The 20859-nt window shown below is 34.6% G+C and overlaps 1 protein-coding gene across 1 annotated transcript in view; it reads left to right on the plus strand.

Moving 5' to 3' along the window:
* RYR2 (ryanodine receptor 2) overlaps positions 1 to 20859 on the plus strand; it is a gene marked incomplete at both ends in the record, with an annotated part of 627990 nt that overhangs the window by 251368 nt on the left and 355763 nt on the right. The window contains 4 exon segments of the mRNA XM_084254295.1: positions 2435 to 2449; positions 9288 to 9362; positions 12735 to 12813; positions 16172 to 16284. Of these exon segments, the coding sequence (XP_084110421.1) occupies positions 2435 to 2449; positions 9288 to 9362; positions 12735 to 12813; positions 16172 to 16284 (282 nt within the window).

The following is a 20859-nucleotide window of genomic DNA, read 5'->3' on the forward strand; positions in this document are numbered from 1 at the left end:
ACAGATTGAATATAATTATGCATTCACTTGATGTCCATTATTTGATTACAATTTTCAGAATAAAGTATTGCTGCTTGATTTGTTTTTCTTCTTTTAGTCATTTGCATATGCTAAGAAGATCCCTTAGGTCTTTCAGAACTACTATTACAGATCAAGTGATATATGCTTATAAACCAAGGATTGCTGCTAGTTTTGTTTCTCTTAGACTCACACAGCCATCTCTATTTGAGTTAAAAAATTAGATTGCTGTATTTCTTTCTGTTTTTCGTATTATGTGGTATAACTAAGGGTTATGCCCCAACTCTTATTTGCATTTCAAATTTTATCTGACCTGTCAATTTTGAAATAATTAAACCTGGGACACTAAGGTACTGCCACTTGCAGTTTTATCTCAAAGAATTAAAATGTCCCCATCACATTTCTGAGTAAGCTGGTCATCATCCAAAAGTTTCTTCTAAGACAGAATCCATCCTAGGAGCTGGATTATACTTGTCTTTTTAATTATCCATTTCTGTACCTGTAATAAAATGTTAGTAAAGTGTTAGTATGTGAAATAAATCTAGTTACTTCATTTACTAAGCTTATTGGAGCATAAAATAATATTTTTATTGCTTCATTGAGATTATTTTCTTCAACATTTATCTTTAAACTTGAGTTGCTTTTTCTCTTCTCTAGCTTATCAACTTTTAAGGTTTTTTTTGTTATTATTCATTCACTGTTACTTTTAGTCATACTTAAGCAGTGTTTATATTGATATTAAAACAAAGTATTCTTTTTCTTTCTCCCTTGCTGTGACTGATCTCTTTGAATATCTCATAAAATTTGAATTTTGTTAATATCTATCCCTTAAGCCAAATTGACCCGTAACTGATTTGTGCAAAAAGTTGTCTTTAATGCCACAAATAATCTTTCATGTTCTTAATTACCTTTTGAAACTAATATGTCTATTATAAAAGCTATTCTTTCTCATCCTCCAGAAGGATATATTAGCCTTTGCTAATTTGCAGCATTCATTCTGTTTTACCTTATTCAAATCGTCCTGTTCTGTGATTTGCCCTTCGTACAATCAACAAAACTTAGAAATTATGTATAGCAGACCTCATTAACTCCACTGGCTACTCTTTTGCTGTGAACTTCAATTCTTAAGTAGTTTGATCTAGATAACTGTGGATATCAAGCTGAAAACATTTCTGAAAGAAAAATCACTAAAACTAGATCAATTTAAAAAGGTCTCATGTTCTATAGCAAAATTTTGGTTTTTTTCTAATTAGGCTTAAAAAATGATTTTTCCTAATTCCTTTAATGAAATTTATAATACTAATGATGAAATGTAGACATGTGATTAGTATCAACATGGAAAATTCTTCCTGTTATCACTAACATTGATATTGGTTGTAGAAAATGTAACTAAGCATTTTGTATTTTCCAAGCTGAGAATGAAATGGTTCTTGACAATTTTTCCTGAAAATTTTAATATTGAAACTGAAAATAGTCACAGTGGAATTGCCATTTAGTAATATACATATTGCCATGTGTATATGTTTTCAGGAAACAATGGCGAAATTTACAAATGTCTTTCTATGTTAGAAGACTTTCCCTTTCTGAATTTTTAAACATCATTTTGAATATGTATTTATTTTCTCTGTGGGACTTACATGCTCCTGACAACTCAGTGTCACCCTAAGTTTGGAAATATAATGGCATTTTTCCTTCTTAGCTCTTTTTCATCTGTGTATCTCTCCTAGGAGTATGAAGTCAAAGAAACTTTATGGGTCTAAAGAAAATGAAGGAATACATGTTTATACTATGTTTTTCTTTTTTTTGGAGAATAAAAGAGTTATAACAAATCATGAGAAAAGACTATCATTTTCAGAGAAAAGAGAAACGTTTTGTGATTTTTCTTTGAAATTCACATCTCACGATATGTAGTGTATAGGGAATTGCGTGTGCCATTTTGCATGAAATAGGAGCAGCTTATGGTAGTTAATTAGTTTATGATCTACATTACCTCTTTCTAATCCACTATTTCTTTGAAAATTTGTTGCCTTCCTCTTTATATCACTCATTTTTGTGCAAAAAATGAAATGTAAGAAGTTTAAAGCATTTGCAGAGAGAATTTTAAGATTTTTATCTTTGGTTTATTTTTGGTGCTTAGTTAAATCACGTATTAACGTAGAATGGCATGTTTTCACAGAAAAAGAAATAACTAATGTGAAAATATTTTCAAGAGTTTTGCTTGCTACAGCTTTTCTCTAGCATGTAGTTGATACTAAGTTTTGTTGTGACAACACAGTGAATGTGGTTTTTGGTTTTGTTTATTGTTGAATTACTCCATTTAGGACAATGGAGTCACAATAAATAAGAGATATTTTAAAATAAGTTTCTGAAGTAATTTATATTGAATACCTTCTCTTTTTTTCTCTTGCCCCTACAGAAATTCATGATGAAGGTAAGACATTGGATCATTTCTGTTCTGTGCAATACTTGTATATTTTGTGTTTGGATATATATATGTTTGTTCAGTTTTTGAATTCATGACAGTTTTCTCCACATTTTAAAGTTTGAAAATATTATATCAGATTTAGTAACTTTTATGTTGAAATAAGTAAATCACATGCTTAGTTCTGTCTGGGTCATATTGCAACATTCAATTTTCTTGAGCTAATATTAGGAATTTCTCTCATCAAAACAAATTTAAAATGCTTCTCTATTTAGAATTTTCACTGTGGGGATTATATTGGATATTTTGTGTATAAGAAAAATTGCCTGACTATAGCAGGGAATTTATATTGGAAAATTAGGAGAGGCACCAAAAAGTTTCTATTGAACTACTTCAAGAGAAATGAAAATAATTAACCCCTTTTCATTTTTTCTACCAAATTAGAAAAATGGAGAGGTTTTAAAAGAGAACAAAATTTATCATTATGGCATTGATGGAAATATGTAGGTTATTTAGATATACATATAATTTTGAAACAGTGGACATTCATTATTTCAATTTTATTTACTTATCATAGGTGTCATGTTATAAATAGCAGCAAAACATGAGTATGTCCTTTTCTGCCCCTCCCTAAGAAATAATGAAATCTGATGTAAGAAAATTCAGTTTTTCTTGCTAAATCTGCATTTTGTTATCTAATCCCATTCCACATATTTATTCATTGCCATTTCTATTTCCCACTGGAGACAAATAAATGGAATTTATAACTTAAGCTTTTTTATGAAAGCAGATTTATATAAAAATCAATGCAAATAAAAAGATGATGTAGAATTAGTTTAAACCATATGGTATACTACCCTAATTTCTTTTAACTGCAATACCAGAAGCCTTATTTTCATACCTGCATTGGATGATCTGAAAAGTTAGAATTTGACTAAGTGGAGGTCATATGCATTAAATCATAGTAAATTAAACTGCTTGAAAGGAGAAGGATGATGAATTTTATTAAACGTTCATCTTTCAATGTTGATTTGTTTGGGGTTTTATGCATTATTAAGTATTATTTAACCTCTTAGAATCAGACAAGTGCTTCCTTGTTACAGGAGTCCATTTTTGCTTTGTGGCCCTAAATGATTAGTTAGAACTGTCATAAGCCTGATCTGTTCCCTCAGGAGACTTTTGGTTAATAGCATCACAAATAAGCCACCCAGCCCAATGGTTATCTTGGCAATATTCAAGTGGCTTTGTCAAGCACATTTTTTTTTGCATTGAAGATAGAATCCATGTTAATTATTATAAACATCCTGTGAACCACAAGAAGATGTGGTACATATATACCATGGAATATTACTCAGCATTCAAAAAAGATAAACACATGCAATTTGCAGCAACATGGATGGCGTTGGAAGGGATCATGCTCAGCGAAATAAGCCAAAAAGAAAAAGAAAAATACCGGATGGTCTCACTCATAGCAGGAATCTAGAAAACTTAAATAAGGGACCAGGAAAATGAATATAAGAAAGTGAAAATCAAAATCAACAAAAAACTATGAACCAGAGACACTTTTTGGGGGGTGGGGGGCGGGAGGAGAAGGATTGGGGTCAGAATGGGGCATTTGCAATTGTATGGGGGAATATAAAAATAAAATTTATTATTTAAAAAAAATAAAAAATAAACATCCTGTGAACGAGTTGTGTGGTGCTTTTAATTAAAGATAGCAGGGCTGTTGCTGTAAGTGACCCTCAGATTGATCAAAACTCAGGTTCCAGGAGAAGAAAGCAACTCTCTGCCACTCCTGTCAATCTTGTGCTGTTACATTTGCATTTTGAATCATTTGCAGATAATATAAAAGTTTATGCATAGAGATAAATTTGTTCTTCTCCCTAAAACAACAAATTTCCCAATATTACTCTTATTTGAAGCCATAGTTATACATTTCTAACTATTTGAATGCTCTGAAAGGACTTCTAATGCCACTTTCTTTTTGTTGTCTATTATTTAAAATTTTGACAGTTTATTAATTATGGTTATAAACACCTTCTAGGAGCTTATGGTTCTATTTGTAAAATGCTATATAATGTATGACAGTCAAAATATATAGAAAAATTCTCCTATGAAGTCTGATTTATTTAAAAAAATCTTGCATTAGACAAGTCTGGAATTAAGTGAAATATCCTACATTGATTAACATGCAGAAAGAATGTTAGGAAATTGGAAGAGCTTAAGATATTTAGATCTTATATAGTTAGTAAATTAAATGGTTTGAAACGGCGATAATACTAGAGTTAGATTCATAAGCAAGTATAGATTATAAACATATTAAAAAAACAAATAGCCAAAAAACAAAAACAAAAAAACCCAGATCAGAGAGCAATAGAAACACAGAACCAATACGTTTTATATGTGTATAAATTTCTTTAGTCAGTCTTAGTTGTTACTTTCTGTTTTTTACATATTACACTTTTCTCCTGGTAAATTGAAATTTTGTGACAGTAATATCTGAAGTATAGCGAAACCATTGGTTCTCCTCCCAACAAAGAAGGGTTACAGATGAATAAATCATGCCCTATGACTGCATATTATTCTAAATAAATATAAATGTATAAACACTTCTGATAAAGCTTTTGCATGCAATATAGATAGATAGACCTCCAAATTGAGCCATTTCGGTAAGATCCTGGAAAGGTTGAAGCATAAAGGAATGCCTAATAATGCTAAAAGTGTTACTATTAATTTGTGGAAAGTGAGATGAGCGTTGTTTACAACATACAGCCATGTGTGTACATATGTACATACAGCTATGTTGTTTAGATGTTGTTTGGATGTATTCTGGACTTTCCTTCTCTCAGTTTGATTTTCAATTTTAACCCTGTTCGTCATCTAATACAACCAAACCCACACACAGAAAAACCTTTTAAAATCATATTTTCATTAAGCCAGATTTTGCATTTTATCAATCATTTTTAACTTTCTAACACCAGGAATAGTTAGTGGGAGTAGGTTGGAGATGGCAGCTATTATTGTTTGGTCTTTCCTAGGAGAATAACAGCCCTTAATGTCTGCAGAGGAATCCCCACTGTCTGCAGACCATGGTAGCCTAGCAGAAGCTGACACCGGGATCCTGGTTCTACAGAGGGGTCTTGAAAGTCTAGTGAGAGCTTACTAACTATACCACAGACTCAACAAATCATGGGGGGATTGGGGTGCAATAGACTGACAGTTGCATTTTCAGGACAGATAGAGAACATAACTCACTTGTAAATTACCTCAAGGACATCTAATTCCAGTTTACTTTTACTAAAAGGACTTTATAATCCATCATCTAGTTGAAGATACTCAGAAATATACAAAGAATTAGTTCTTGAACTTCCATTTGCTTTGCTGTTAGTGTGTAAATATTTTGAAGGAAATCACATGGAATTCAGTACATAGTTAATAAATTAATGATTAATTAGAGTTTTCACAGAAAACTAATTTTCAAGCCAGAGAAAATCAGACTGTGAACTTACACTTTACACCCTTGGCTTCTGGTACTTTGTCTTTGAGACAGTAGACATCCACTAAGTATTGAATGTTTTTTGGTGTAATATTCACTGGAAAATCAGCAGGACTAAAGTATGCATGGCATTAGTATGAACTGAAGGTTTACTTGTCACAAAAGATTTTAATTTCCTAACTCTCCTTTTATTGGTACAATTGAGAGCAATTTTCACTCTGCTTGTATTTTAAATTTCAAGGAACAGTTCACATGTTAATTGAAATAAACAAATACTATCTTTCCCAAAGTGTGAAAAGCTGGTCAACCTTGTGCTTGTCGCTCTGTTATCTTAACTCGCTCCAGTTGGTCTCCTACCTGGATTCCAAAACTGCTATGGTTACACACTGTGCTTACAGCTGTAGGTTTGGGTGGCTGGTGGGAAAAATGGACCTTTTTTGGAGAACACTGAATTATTACTGCTTGTGGTGTATCACCCAGCAGTGAGTATCTTTTTCTCATTGATATTACTGTGGAGATTCCCACAGTTCACCTGTGGCAGGATGTTATAGAATCTTGAAGGAATAACCCCAGAGATCATTTCAAAAAGTACCAGTAGTTCCTTACATCAGAGGAAGTTCATAAACACTGTTCACTTAAATTTGTCAAAGACTAGGCCAAATTTAATAAGGAAATTGACACAATTGACCAGGAAAAAAAACCAACAAAAAACCAAAACAGAAAAAAAATGCAGATTCCTTTGGATACATTCCACATTCACAGTTTTTTTAAAATGACTCTTTGTTGAATGAACACATTATTTAATTGGCCCCCAAAGTAGAAATTATGCATTTTTTCTAAATCAGAGCCAATTAGAGTACTATTATTTTAAACTGAAAATTAAAGGAAAATACTGCAGACCACGTGATAGTAATTGCATCCACTTTGTGTTAACAGTGCTTTTTTAAGTAACCAAATTACTTTAGTATGGGTTCTTTGCATATTTTTATTAAAGGTTCATTAATACTAAATCTGCAGCAAAAATTAGGTTTTAAATAGTGAGGAAATCTAGTGTAAAATCTGTAATTGTCTAATTGTGTATAATTTTTAGTTGAAAGAAAATTCAGACACTAAATTATCTCCCTCTTAACCAAAGTGGACTTTTATGTGTGTATATGTTGAATTTTTTTTTTTTTTGCATAGGCAAAGCTTTACAGTAAAAGAAGCACTTAGCACTTTTTTGGTTAAATCCTCATCCTTCATTAAAAATAAACTAAATAATATGCAGCATTGTAAACCAGAGTTACCTCAATAGAAATAATACAGTTTATACATATAAAAACAAATTTGTTTCATTGCTCTGTCAAATCTTATTAAAGTCCAGCTGGTTTTACAGCTTTGGAACTCACTTCTGGAATGAAAAGTTAGCTATCTACAAAGAGATCCAAATCTGACAAATTAGTAAAATTATTCTTGGCCACAATAAATCAAATATTTATTGATAAATATAGAAAACAAAATATCCTCTAAAGAGGGCTTCACTCTGAGAAAGAATATAATATTTCAAAGTAGATTTTCCCTTTTCCTCTTAGTATGTGAGAAAGGAATATTCCTTTTTAAAAAATTAGTTTTTCTTATAATTTTAATATATTTTTAAAGAATGGTCCTGAGGTCTTTCAGGTGTAAATGTAAATAAAACTATTTTAAGAAGTTACATGGAACAATAAAGAGGGGATTTATTTTTAGTAAATAAGGTATACTAGCAGTGGATATTAAAATACTTTCTTCTGCAATCTGTACTTTACATATATATATATACTTTACATTTATATATAGTCATATATATACATATATTCACTATATGTATATCGCTCTCATCTTTGAAATCCTTAAAGACCTCCTTTTTCTACAGAGAAAAAGTCTCCTTGGTACAACATTCATGATCTTACCTGATGTAATTTTACAGTTCCTGTTAACGTTTCTTTCTGTGAACCAATATTACAATCCCAAGGCCCCTTCCTCTTTCTTAAATATCTGGCAATTGTATACCATGACACCTTCACTTGTATTTCCCTACCCACCTTGGATTGGGCTACCCACATCCAGTTTTTCAATCAACAAATGTTTATTGAGTGCTTACTAAGCTCTGACCTTGTGCTATGAACTAATCTGCATGTCCTTCAGGGGCGCACAGTCTGGTCCAGGACAGAAATAGGCTCACAGTGTAACAATCAGACAAAGGTCATGTGCAGGACTGGAGAGCACTAAGGATACCAGATGAGGCTTCACAGAGGAGGTGATCTTTAACCTGGGTTTCAGAGCACAGCTGATATGGCAGAAGAGACAGACCCGCAAGGAAGCAGCTGGTCTCATCAGGGCAGGAAACGTTTGCATGTTTGGAGTGTGGGTGACTTGGGGGAGGAGGATAGAAAGGGTTGAGGCTAAGTGTCCCCTGTGCTTGTACACAAAGTGTGGCCCCCGGAACAACAGCAACTCCATCACTTGGGAAATTTTGAAAATGACCTCTGTATCTATCCCAGACTCACTGAATCAGAGCCTTAAGTATAGGCACAGGAACCCTTGTTTTTTTTTTTTTTTAAGATTTATTTATACAAGAACTGGGGTACAGGCCAGATGCACGGGAGGGTGAGAGGATTCACCAGAGACAGAGCGGGAACAGAACAGGCAGACTGACGAAATACACTGCTGAGGGGAGCAGTGGGCGCGACAGGAGAGGTCTGCTGTGCCATGTGGGACCCTCGCCGGCTGGCCGTGACCGAAACAGTGCTGCAGAGGCTGCAGACAGCTGCACAGTGCAGCGCTCAACCTCCTGGGGCCACCAGGGGAGGCCCCCCAACCCTAGTTTTTAACCGGTTTCTAGGTTATACAAAAATGTACTAAAATTTGAAGAACATTTCTCTATTTCATATAAAGCCTGGAGATGATATGATCCATTTTGTGTTTTGGGAAGACTCATTCATTGAATCAATATTTATTGAGTCCTCCCTGTGTGCCAGGCATGTTGCTAGGCTCCTGGGATACGAGGTGACCAAAGTACTATTGCCCAGTTGCACATAGCCATGTAATTTATTTATAGTATAAACTATAAATAATTAATGACAAATTATGATTAGTATTTACTGAAATCATGTTCTTTTTTCAAGAACGAGATCAACTGCCAGTTCCACAGTAAAGGGTTTCTCAACAATCTTTTTCCAATTCAGACACTTTCCGCAGCACTCTGCTTGTCTTCAGTAGTTCTCCCATTTATTCTTTCCCATTAAACTTTCCCTTGAGAACAGGAGAGCATTTTTTTGACCCAATTAAATTGACCTGTTTCTTGTATTTCTCCCCTTTCTCTTGTGTGTGCAGACTGCTCAAGGGAGTGGGCATAGGACGCTGCTCTATGGTCATGCCATATTGCTACGCCACTCCTACAGTGGCATGGTGAGTAGATGTTTGATTTCATCTCTGCTTGGGTCTTGTTCATCTGTTCAGAAATAATCAGGAAATGTTAGTAACAGCATTTTAGACTTTAGGCGTTGATGGTCTCGGTTGTATGTGTTGTTTAATATCTTTGTATTCTGTGTTCTCAGGTAGAAGATGAGAGTTAGCTTAGATAACCTTTAGAGTCCTTCAATTCTATCATTAGATGCCTCCTATTTTTTTTTAAAGACTTATTTATTTATACAAGAACCAGGGTACAGGCCAGATGCGCGGGAGTGTGAGAGGATTCACCATAGACAGAGTGGGAAACAGAACAGGCACACTGGCAAAATACACTGCTGAGGGGAGCAGCGGGTGAGACAGGAGAGGTCTGCTCACCATGTGGGTTGCTCCGAGGCCGGTGGGGATCGAACCCATGCTGCAGAGACTATGGACAGCTTCACAACGCTGCGCTCAACCGCCTGCTCCACCAGGGGAGGCCCTAGATGACTCCTATTTTTAATATCTCACTTTTAATATCTCTTAGGAGGAGAAAGATATAAGAATCAAACAAGAAATTTTTTTTTGTTTTAAACTGTTCATTTATTAGAGAATAAAATTAGACAATTAACAAACTTAAGCAGTTCATTTATAGAGAATTACCAAAAGATAAAATAAAATCTGCCTGAGAGAGCTAGAGTAAATTCTCATCTTTCTTTCTTAATTTAATGTTTTATTTCTTTTTCTCATCAGCTTCTTCTTTCACCCATTTATCCATATCAGCCACCAGGCTTTCCAAGGCAGAGTTATTTTTATATACTTATATATATTATATGTAGCATATGAAAGTTTCATTCCATTCTTTTAAAAAAAGTGACTAAAATATTAAAGGAATACATATTCTGTAAGGTTTGGAAATTACAAAAAAATATTTTCATGATCACACTAATGAGAGAAAGCTGCTGGTGATTTTTAAAATATTTCAATCTTTTCTATTCTTAAAAAAATTCATTTATATATTGAAGGATTTATTATATAACCAAATTTGTATCCTAATATTTTAAAGCATAAATATTTCTTGTTATTAAATTCTTCATCAGCCTAATTTTTGTGACTACTTGATCATCCAATATCTGTAAGAATGTTATTATGGTGATTATTTCTTTTGGGAAGTAGGTAACTAATAAAACACGTAAATTTTTCCAGAGTAGTAGACTAAGCATTGGTTCAATACCAATGCCTAAAACATACAAGAATTGTCATTTTCCATTGTGAATATTTATATGAAAATCTGAATTAAGACCTTAGCTATTGGAATTCCAAATTACAGCAAGAGAAATATATAAAAAATATAAATGTGATGTGAATGATGACTTGAATATTATTTTGCTTTTGTGATAGAAGCACATAAATGGATCAAATAAGAAAAAGTTGTGATCATCTTAACAAGTGCTGAAAAGATCTTTAACAAGTCATTTCCCATTCCTAATGATTGTTTGCTCAAGGATAAGCAAAATATCAATGTCAAATCAATAGCCAACATCCTATTGTCAAACACTGAAGTCATTCTAGACAAAAATAGCTCAAACAAATGTAAACAAGAATAGCTTATTTAACATTGTTCTGGAAATCCTGACTGATGTAGCAGGCTATGAAATAAAGGAAAATGCCTTAATGAAGTGGCTGATACAACAGTGTATGTAATAATCCCTTTGTATATAGTAATTGTACATTAAAACTTCATGGAAACAATTCCATTTTCAGTAGCAGTCGAAACACATGAACTGCATAAGTAATAAATGCAAGAGTCCATTTTAAGAAAACTACTCAGGATATATAGTAGATGAGTTAAGCTGGACTTAGATGGTAAGTTTAGGTTCACCCTGTTGCATGCTGAACAACTTTGGATATCTTGCTGAACCGAGCATGTAATGGCATCTGAAAACTTCATGCATTCATTCAATAAATGTTTGTTAGTCCTAAACATATCCTAGGCTCTGTTCTAGGTGTTGGATATAGTAGTAAATAAGACCAAGTCCTTGCTCTTATGGAACTTAATTAACTTATGGAATAATTATAGTGTTTACTTCATAGTTGCTGTGAACATTAATGAAAGAAAGCTCATATTATTCATTATATACATAAGAATGTATGTTACATACCTAGAGAATGTATGTTAATTGGTTTTTGAGAAATATTACTGAAAATTTTAGTAGGAATCACTTAATGTTTTTGCTGGAAAAGTAAGTATTGTGAAATTGTTACTTTATCTCAATTAAAGGCAGATATTTGGCAGTTTAGATGGAAAGTTGATTAAGCCTCCGGGACCACCCTGGACTGCCTGTCCCTAGGTCAGACTCACATTCCTCACTGATGGGGAACTTGTTTGGGATGCTCCAGAATCTTTTCTGCAACCTTGGAAGAGAGTGTTTGACAGTCGAGAGGCAGGAGTCACCAGGTCAATTTGATTTTACATCCCTATGACCATGACTTCCACCGAACATGCCAGTGCATCTGTCTCTGAATGATTATTGTTTTTCCTTCCTCCTCATAATCATAAACATACACTGAGTTGAATGTACCCTGTTCCTTAGAAGGAATTTTCTCAACTTTGCCTTAATCATCCAGGGAATCTGGCTGGGAATCCGGATTTGTGCAGTCCCCAGAATTGTCTCCAGCTCCTGTTGCTGAGAGCGCCCTTGCCTGGCATCTCAGTGCCCTCATTCTTAGAAAACTTAATAAGATTTTTGAGGGAGGGGTGGGTTAGCAGAGTTAGTCTGAAAAATTATCTTAAAGTTTATTGTCCAAAAATATGCAGTTAGGAAAACTTAAGAGGGGTGAGAAGATGGTGGTGTGAGTGCTCAGTTACTCTTAGGAAAGTACTTCACATGCAGAGTCTTAATAAACTTTATTTCAGTGAGGTGACATGCTGTGTACCCAAATCGGTGCTGGATGATTTCTAAGAGTTAACATTTTAAAAATGAGAACAAAAAATAGAAGATAGAAGTGAATCATTTGCAAATTTCTGTTTGGGAGAAAGATTCTTACTCTCAGGTAAGGTTGTACTTTTGCTCACAATTATGACTGTCACACAACTTGAGAGATGTACAAGCACCTCTTCAGTTACTTGTCTTCTTTAACTGGCAGAACACAATTCCCTAATCTTTTAATGAGGGCAAAAGAGATAGCTTTCCTTTATATCATCTCTCCTAATGAACGCTTTATAAATACTGTCCTACCTCACATGAAAAACCTGGATTTAGCACAGAAACTTTCAGACGTGAAGGAAAAGACTGATCCAGCAGAGATAGGCTGACACCAAACAAGGTGTAGAATTGAGTGTGAGTAGGACTATAAATGTCTAGTGACAGCTGCTGATTCTGTGTCTTTTAGTATCTGTGCTGCTTGTCCACTTCCCGATCTTCAACTGATAAACTGGCTTTTGATGTTGGCTTGCAAGAGGACACAACAGGTGAGCACCTTGGCCCACAGTGAGCTGTATTCTGAGAAAATATGGCGGGGATTGGACTAGAAGCAGTCAATTGGATGGGAAGCAGTGGAAGAGACATTAGATGAATATTCTGGGAGATGGAGTAAATGACTTCCCAAGAAAGGTTTTTTTTCTTTTTTTAAGATTTATTTATTTATTTATACAAGCACTGGGTACAGTCAGAAGTGCGGGAGGGTGAGAAAATTCACCAGAGCCAGAGTGGAGAGCAGAACAGGCAGAGTGACGAAGTACACTGCTGAGGGGAGCAACGGGCAGCAGGAAAAGTCTGCGTGCCATGTGGGACCCTCGACCGGCGGCCGGGCATCGGACCGGCGCTGCACAGGCTGTGGGCAGCTTCGCAACCCAGCGCTCAACCGCTGCGCCAGTGGAGAGGCCCCAAGAAAGATTTTTAGTAGAAAGAAGTGTGTATTGTTTCTGTTGATTAGTCATCCTACATAATTAGCTAAAGGTTCAAACCAGGCTTTAAACGTTATTCTTTTGAATTTGGGTAGGAGAACAGACATACTACACATCTCACAGCTGCTGATAGTATTAAGTGCACTGATTAGTGTATGGAGTATCACTGTGTGTCTCTTTTATCTTTAAAATATCTTTTATTCTGCAAATGTAACATACTCAACGTCAATATTCAAATAAAAAGGTGGGAAATACAGGTTTCTTTCCTTTCTACCGATTTGTCTAAAGAGACATGTATTTACATATTTTTGATTCTTTCTTTTGGAGAACAGGAGATACTTAGACTTAAGTAGGAGAACATAGACTTTTGTGTTTCAGTTCTCAGTGCTATGAGGATTTTGCTCTTTAGACACTTCTGTAAGATTTGACTCTTTCATCTTTTACAATGCACATGCAGAACTTTCACACTTAAAAATAAATGAATGTACAAATAGAAAAATAACAGAAACAGCCCATCTCTTTTTCCCCCCAAAATCTATTTATTTATGCACACAAGAACTGGGGTACAGGCCAGAGGTGAGGGGTGTGAGAGGGTTCACCAGAGACAGAGGGGGGAACAGAACAGGCGGAAATGTACATGTTCTGTGAAACTTACTTGTGAAACTTACTTGTTCTGCATCGCCAGTTCTCATGCCTGCCATTATGTTGCCATAGATTATTCATGATCAATGTGGTTATTCATGCAGATCTAGAAGGTTCCTTTTATACACCACTCAGAGGAGGCACAGAGCAATGTAATAACTGGCAAGTGCAAAATACGAATGATAGGTTAAAAATACACTGCTGAGGGGAGCAGTGGGCAAGTCAGGGGAGGCCTGCTGGGCCATGTGGGTCACCTCCCTAGCCGGGGATCAAACTTGTGCCGCAGTGGCTGGGGACAGCTTCATAGGTTGCATCCTAACCCCTGCACCACCAGTGAGGCCTCAGTGAAACAGTCCAACACTTATTAACTTGTCCCTTCAGCTCTATCCCCACATGCCCCCTCCCCAAGCTTAAAAAATACTTTCCCATATACAAACAACAAATGGGTAAAAAAAAAAAAAAACTGTGTTTATCAACCTACTTAACTTTCTAATAGACCAATACATTGCCTTGTACCAGGAATTCCAAGATTGCCTCACACCAAAAGGATCAGTGTAGTATTCTGATTTTTATTTCATTTTATATAGACTTAATATAGACTTTGCATTTTTGCTAGTTTGTTTGGTTTTCTCATTTTTAATTGATTTACTTCAGTACACTCTCAAAAGAAGTAAAAGATGTGCATGATCTGGAAGTTGATTTCATATGTTGCGATGTTTATATAATAGTCAACAACAAAGCAAGGCACTCCCTCTTCCTACATTCTGATGCTCTTCGACTGCTGTTTCCCCCATCACTCTCTAGTCTCTTTTGAATTACTAAATTATTTATTATGTTTATTGTTTGTTATGTACCTGCTGTGATCAGAATTAAACTCACAAAGCAGATACTTTTTTCCTTGTTTATTGATGTATCCCCAACTATCAAAGCAATGATTGACAAGTAGTGGGGACTTAATAAATGTTTGTGACTGAATGAAAAGCTCCCTACAGCTGCAAAATGTGAATTGAGAGAAAGAAAATAAGGAATTCTGCAAAGTGACATTCAAGGTAGACTATGGTTAATATAAGAAAAGCTGCTCAGGGCAAGGATAACATATGTGCTACAAGAATGCTTAAGAGATTCGTAAGAATGCTTACGATTCATTTTCTCAATTATGCAAGATAAATTTTTCTGAGTGCCTCGTTGAAGCTGGACAACTAGTGAACAAAACATACAAAGTACCTGCTCTTATGGAACTGACGTTTGGCAGTGAGAAATTAAAAAAGAAGTAAAATGTAAGTTTGATGGAAAAGTAGTAGAGAAGTGTTAAGGGACAGAATAATAATTATTAGATGACAGATATTACAAAAAAATCTCATTTTTGAATAGAACTTATGTTTAGGTTTTAAAAGGAATTTTGAACAGATTAAAAAATTATGTGCCTATGTTTGTGTGTTAGGTAATGGAACTGTAGAATGAAGAGTGATTATACTTGACCTGAGGCTTATTTGATTTAACATACCCATTTAGTTTTATAATGTATCTTTCTATAGTAAGATTCTCTTATATTTTACTCTTGCATTAATAAAAGCAAGAACACTTTAAAAGAAAATAAAAGTAGACACAGGATAAATTTAAGTATGAAAACTGTATACATCTGCTTGAACCAGCATAATATAGTTTCTAAAACTGTTATAATACGACTGTCATTTCACAAAACTGCTTTTGAAAACCCAGTGACAAGGAACAGATCTTATTACAGAGAACAATGTGAATCATGTAAGTATATATGATTGTATAAAGAATGAAGTCAAATCAGTATGCCTGGTGAATTTAGCATCAGTAAATATTCATTTTAAAGCAGTTTGTGGCGAGGAAAAGCTCACCAAACTTCGCTACATGTCATAACCAATTTCTATGAGAAGAATCTCTGCATTTCAGTATATCTTTCCCTGTGCTAATTTGGCCTAATTCTTTTGATTTTCACGGTCTATGAGATCAATTTATATTAATTTTCAAATTTCTGAAGGTTGTGTGAGTAGGGCAATTTCATTTTAAGGAGACTGATTTTGAAAGTTTATTTCATTTCCCCTTTTTACTTTAGAGTTATGGCAGAGAAAATCAATTTAAACTAAAGGTGCTTCTTGATTCACCTTTTTTTAATTAATTATTTTTTATTAATCAAAATTTTTTTTCTTACATCATTGTAGTCCATATGATCCAGTGATTCCACTCCTAGGAATCTACCCAAAGGACACAAAGACACTAATTCATGATTCACTTTGCAAACATTCTGCAGGTGAAGCTTGTTGGTGGACTATTCATCCTGCCTCAAAGCAGCGATCAGAAGGAGAAAAGGTTCGAGTCGGAGATGACCTCATCTTAGTCAGTGTGTCCTCTGAAAGGTATTTGGTAAGTGTGGATCAAGTACTTGGTCAATGATAAGGTAGATGACAGGTCAGTAAAATTATCTCTAAAGTTTAGATTGTAAAATTTCTAGGAAATTTGATTGAAACAAGTCTGTCTCCCTATTTAATGAGTTATAAATAACTCCTTAAGTAGAGGAATAATGTGTCAGGCTTGCCAGATTTATTTAGACAGGCTATCCTTGTGCCCTTGATATGCATGTCCATGATATTAATAATGCCTATTCTTGGATTATTTTATTAATAACATGTACATTCAGTCTTATCTGGAATTCAAAATTCCACAGACTTTATTGTGTACCCAATGAGAAGACTGTATTAATGAGATTGTAATTATCTGTTTTGGTATTTATGGAAGTCAATTGCTATATGAGAAATACTTGCTATGTTAAGAAAGGAGAAATATACACAATGAAAAACAACTTAGTCTCTCATTGACTTTTGCCTTGATTCAAGGAGGAGGTATTGGAAATGGAAAAATGAAGAAAGTCTTTTTATGTTTAATCTTGGGAAGTATTTTTTTGGGGAGGGGGATGACCCATATATTTAACTTATTTAGTAAATTGTATTTTGTAAAGAATAATCATGTGCAGAGTTTGCAGAAGATTGAAATGAGTGGAAATGTGAAGGATTCCAGTGCAAATACTCTTTTTTTGTTGAAGATGACAAAAGTAATTAAACAAATGTAAATTACATGAATATCCACATGAACATATTCTAGGTAACAGAGTAGATTGTGATTGAACAAAAATCAGAAATAAAGCTTCTTCATAGTTTAGTGCACACTGGGATATAGAAAGTATATAACAAATCAAATTATTTGGTACAATTGATTTGGGATTGAGTAAGCAGTTGGTAACCCTTTACTCTATGGACCTGGAAGTAGGGTGATATGGGGGGTGTAGCAAATCAGTTTTAATTACCTACCCGTTTTGTTCCCGTTTTGAAACATTCCTAGGAAGAAAGGTTGTTTCACTTGTTTTATAGAGCAAAGTAATGATGAAGACAGGGAAGTGCTGAAAAGTGCCTCTTGTAACTGACAGAAACTGTTACATTAAATAGAGTATCTTATGTTGCATAGCCATAAGAAGGCCTTGGTACAGCTCTCTGTTTTAGTCTCTTAACCAATGAAGGTAGAAACAGTTACTATGCGTACTTCTTGGACAATACAGGTGTGTTCGTTGGTCAAGTAAGTATTTTTATTTGTATTCTTTTAAAAAGATTTATTTATTTATACAAGAGCTGGGAGTACAGGCCAGAGGTGCGGGAGGGTGAGAGAATTCACCAGAGACAGAGCAGGGAGCAGAACAGGCAGAAGGAGTGAAATACACTGCTGAGGGGAGCAACGGGCAGGACAGGAGAGGTCTGCCACACCATGTGGGTATCTCCCTGACTGGCTGGGAATTGAACCGACGTGCAAAGGCTGCATACAGCTTCACAGCGCTGCACTCAACCTGCTGTGCCACCGGGGAGACCCCCAAATAACTATTTTTAAAAATATTTTCTTACAACATTGTTCTCCCTTCCGTTGTAGTCCCCCTAGTTTTCCCACCACCATAGCACTGTGATCTATCACCACCGTCCCTTGTGCTCTTCCCTCCCCTGATTTGACCCTTCTCCCTCCTGCTCCCCTGCTATAAGACTCAAATCTGTGGTCTACCTGCAAGTTCTGTCTTTTTCCTTGGCTTTTGTTTGGTTTTCCTGTGTTTCACCTATAAGTGAAACCAGTCAATATTTTTTTTTCCTTCTGACTTATTGAATAAGTATTTATTAAACCCTTGCTGTATACATGTGCTGTGTATGTATATTTTGATCAGGGGACACATTTTATCTATCTGTCTATCTATCTATCTATATTTTACATCATTGTTCATTTTTTAGCAATGTGTGCTTTCTTTTCTCAGGTGTAGCCCCCATAGAATTTCCACCAATAATTCACCCATGCACTATCACCACAATCCCCTGTGCAGATCCCTCCCTTGTTCTGATCCCTCTCCGTCCCCCTCCCTGGAGAATATCTCTAGTTTATAATTTTCTGTTTATTTTCGTTTGAGATGCACATTTTAATTTGTAATTTTACTTGGAAACCAAGAATAGCAGTAAAAATAATACATGCAAACTTTTCAATCCTAAATTATAACTATATCTTATAGTTATACAGAATATTTTACTATTCTACATTTTCACTACTGGTCAGCCCCAGTAGAAGTGTAAGATAATAATTAACCATTTCCATACCCTTAGGAACTTCCTTAATATATAACCTAAACTGTAATATTTATTCACTATTTTATAGTGTTCTCATAAAGATCCTGTTTGATTAGTTTTGTTGTTTTTTTAATCTATATTTTTGTATAGCTATGCATGCTTTTACTGTACAACAAGTGTGTTTGTTACACATAGCAGAGTATTTGGATAGGATGACGTCCTTATGCAATAAGAGTAGAAAATTTGGAATCTCACAGAGTCCAGGATATTGATTTTGCCACTAAATAACTGAGAGAGTCCCTTAATTTCCTGAATTCTGACATTCCTCCTCACTATGGGAGGTGGAGGGAGATGATTAGGGTCAAAGCAAGGGAGGTGGGAATTGTGTGGGGAATATAACCTAAGATGAAAATGCATACATTGTGCAAAAATGAAAAATGATGTAAAAAATATATAAAATAAAATAAAAAAATATGTAGGGTTCAGGTGTCCTGTATTATAACTCAATTTCTATATATACCACATTATGATAGCTACTTAAATCTAGTTTCCATCCACCAATGTTCAATTGACCACCTTTACCTGACTCAGCCACAGTCCCCTCATCCTCTGGTAATCAACATTTTGTTCTCATAATTAAAGAGTTGCTTTTGTTTTGGAAAAAATATGTTGATGCTTATACTTAGCATCAGGGTTACTGTAATGAATCAATGGGGTAATAAATTTGAATATGTTTTGAATTTAAAAGTGCTGTTCAAATAATAGCAATAATAGTGCATGTTGTTCATCCTTTATTACCTTGGGAGATAAATAAACCTCATGATGAATTAAAATCCACAAATAGTATTCAAGCTACATTTTAGACAATTTGTTTCCTTTTTGGGTAACCTTTTATATAGTGCTAAAAACAGTAACCAACTAGATTGTTAAAATTTCATTTTCCATTGGTAATGAAGTCAGTGCATTTAGTGGTCATCTCTATGGACATAGCATATAGTAGACCCGAGAGGAAAGGCCAAGACCAGGTAAAGACTACACATGGTTTCTGCTCTAAAGAATTAGAAAAAAGAAAAAAACAACAACAAAACCAATCAAATAGGATCTTTGTGAGGATACTATAAAATAGTCAATAAATGTTACAGTTTAGGTTAGCTATTAAGGTAGTTCCTAAGGGTATGGAAATGGTTAATTTATTATCTCACATTTCTACTGGGGCTGACCAGTAGTGAGTATGTAGAGTAGTAGAATGTTCTGTTGATGGATGCAAGGACCTATATGGTGCTTAGTGAGAATAAGCAAAAGGTTCAATAAGTGAGATAGTAAAAGGACTTTGAGAATAGACAGCCTTTATAATCCACATAGAGCTGAACTATTCCACCTCCCTCCTACCCTCCTCCATTTTATATGTTGAGCCTTTGCATAGAATTTCCTGGAAAGAAAGGGTCATATCACTAAAAATGGTTATAAACCAATCATCCAAATAATGTCTTTTCTCATTTGTTGTTTCCTATTCTGTTACAAAATGATATCTTAATCCTCTTTTTGGGACTATTCAAGAGGAAAGAAAAAAAACTTCCTAAGCCCCTGTTGGAAATATTTATTTTTTTCTTTAAGAGAAGGCTTTAGCAATGCAACTGAAAAATAAAGAGAAATATATAATTTAAATAAAGAAAACATGATCCAAGTAGGTATCACTGAGTGTGAAAATAATTCAAACTAAACAAAACAAGGTGAAGCATGCGAAACAATTTCACTTGGATTAGAAAGATGTAAAATCATCCCAGTATGCCCAGGAGTTTTCAATCCATGAATTCAATTGCCTGCATTGAGAACATTGATTTTTGACTATTTTTTTATTAACTGGGTAACATATAGACACAGCTTTTTAAGGAACCAGGAAAATATTGTCAAACAACTCTTCTGAAAGTAATTTAGGAAAAAGAGAACCCACAAATCTAAGAGAGATGAAAATGCTAACAAGCTATTCTAGGTTTATAAGAATTTACCTGACCTCTCTCCTACTTACAACTGAATTTCTGAAAGAAATAGTGTTTGAATTTTTTAATAAGTTGCTGAATTCTTTCAAGTTGCATAAAATATTAATGATTAAAAAGACAACAAGGAGATATTTTCAAGCTATTTATTATACCGACTAGTACATTTTAGATTGATTTACCTTGGGCCTTTTTTCCTCTTTGTGGCTGGCTCAGTTGATGAAATTGTAGAATATTACATTTGGAAAGAGCATCTATTCTATGCTCCTGGCGTTTTCTCAGAACAAGAACAACCATGAAGCCCAAGGGGTAATATGTTTTGTTTACTAGTATTTCCTGCCATTGGGTGATAAATTATC

This window comes from Talpa europaea, assembly GCF_964194135.1.
Source record: "Talpa europaea genome assembly, chromosome: 14".
Taxonomy (NCBI): Eukaryota; Metazoa; Chordata; class Mammalia; order Eulipotyphla; family Talpidae; genus Talpa; species Talpa europaea.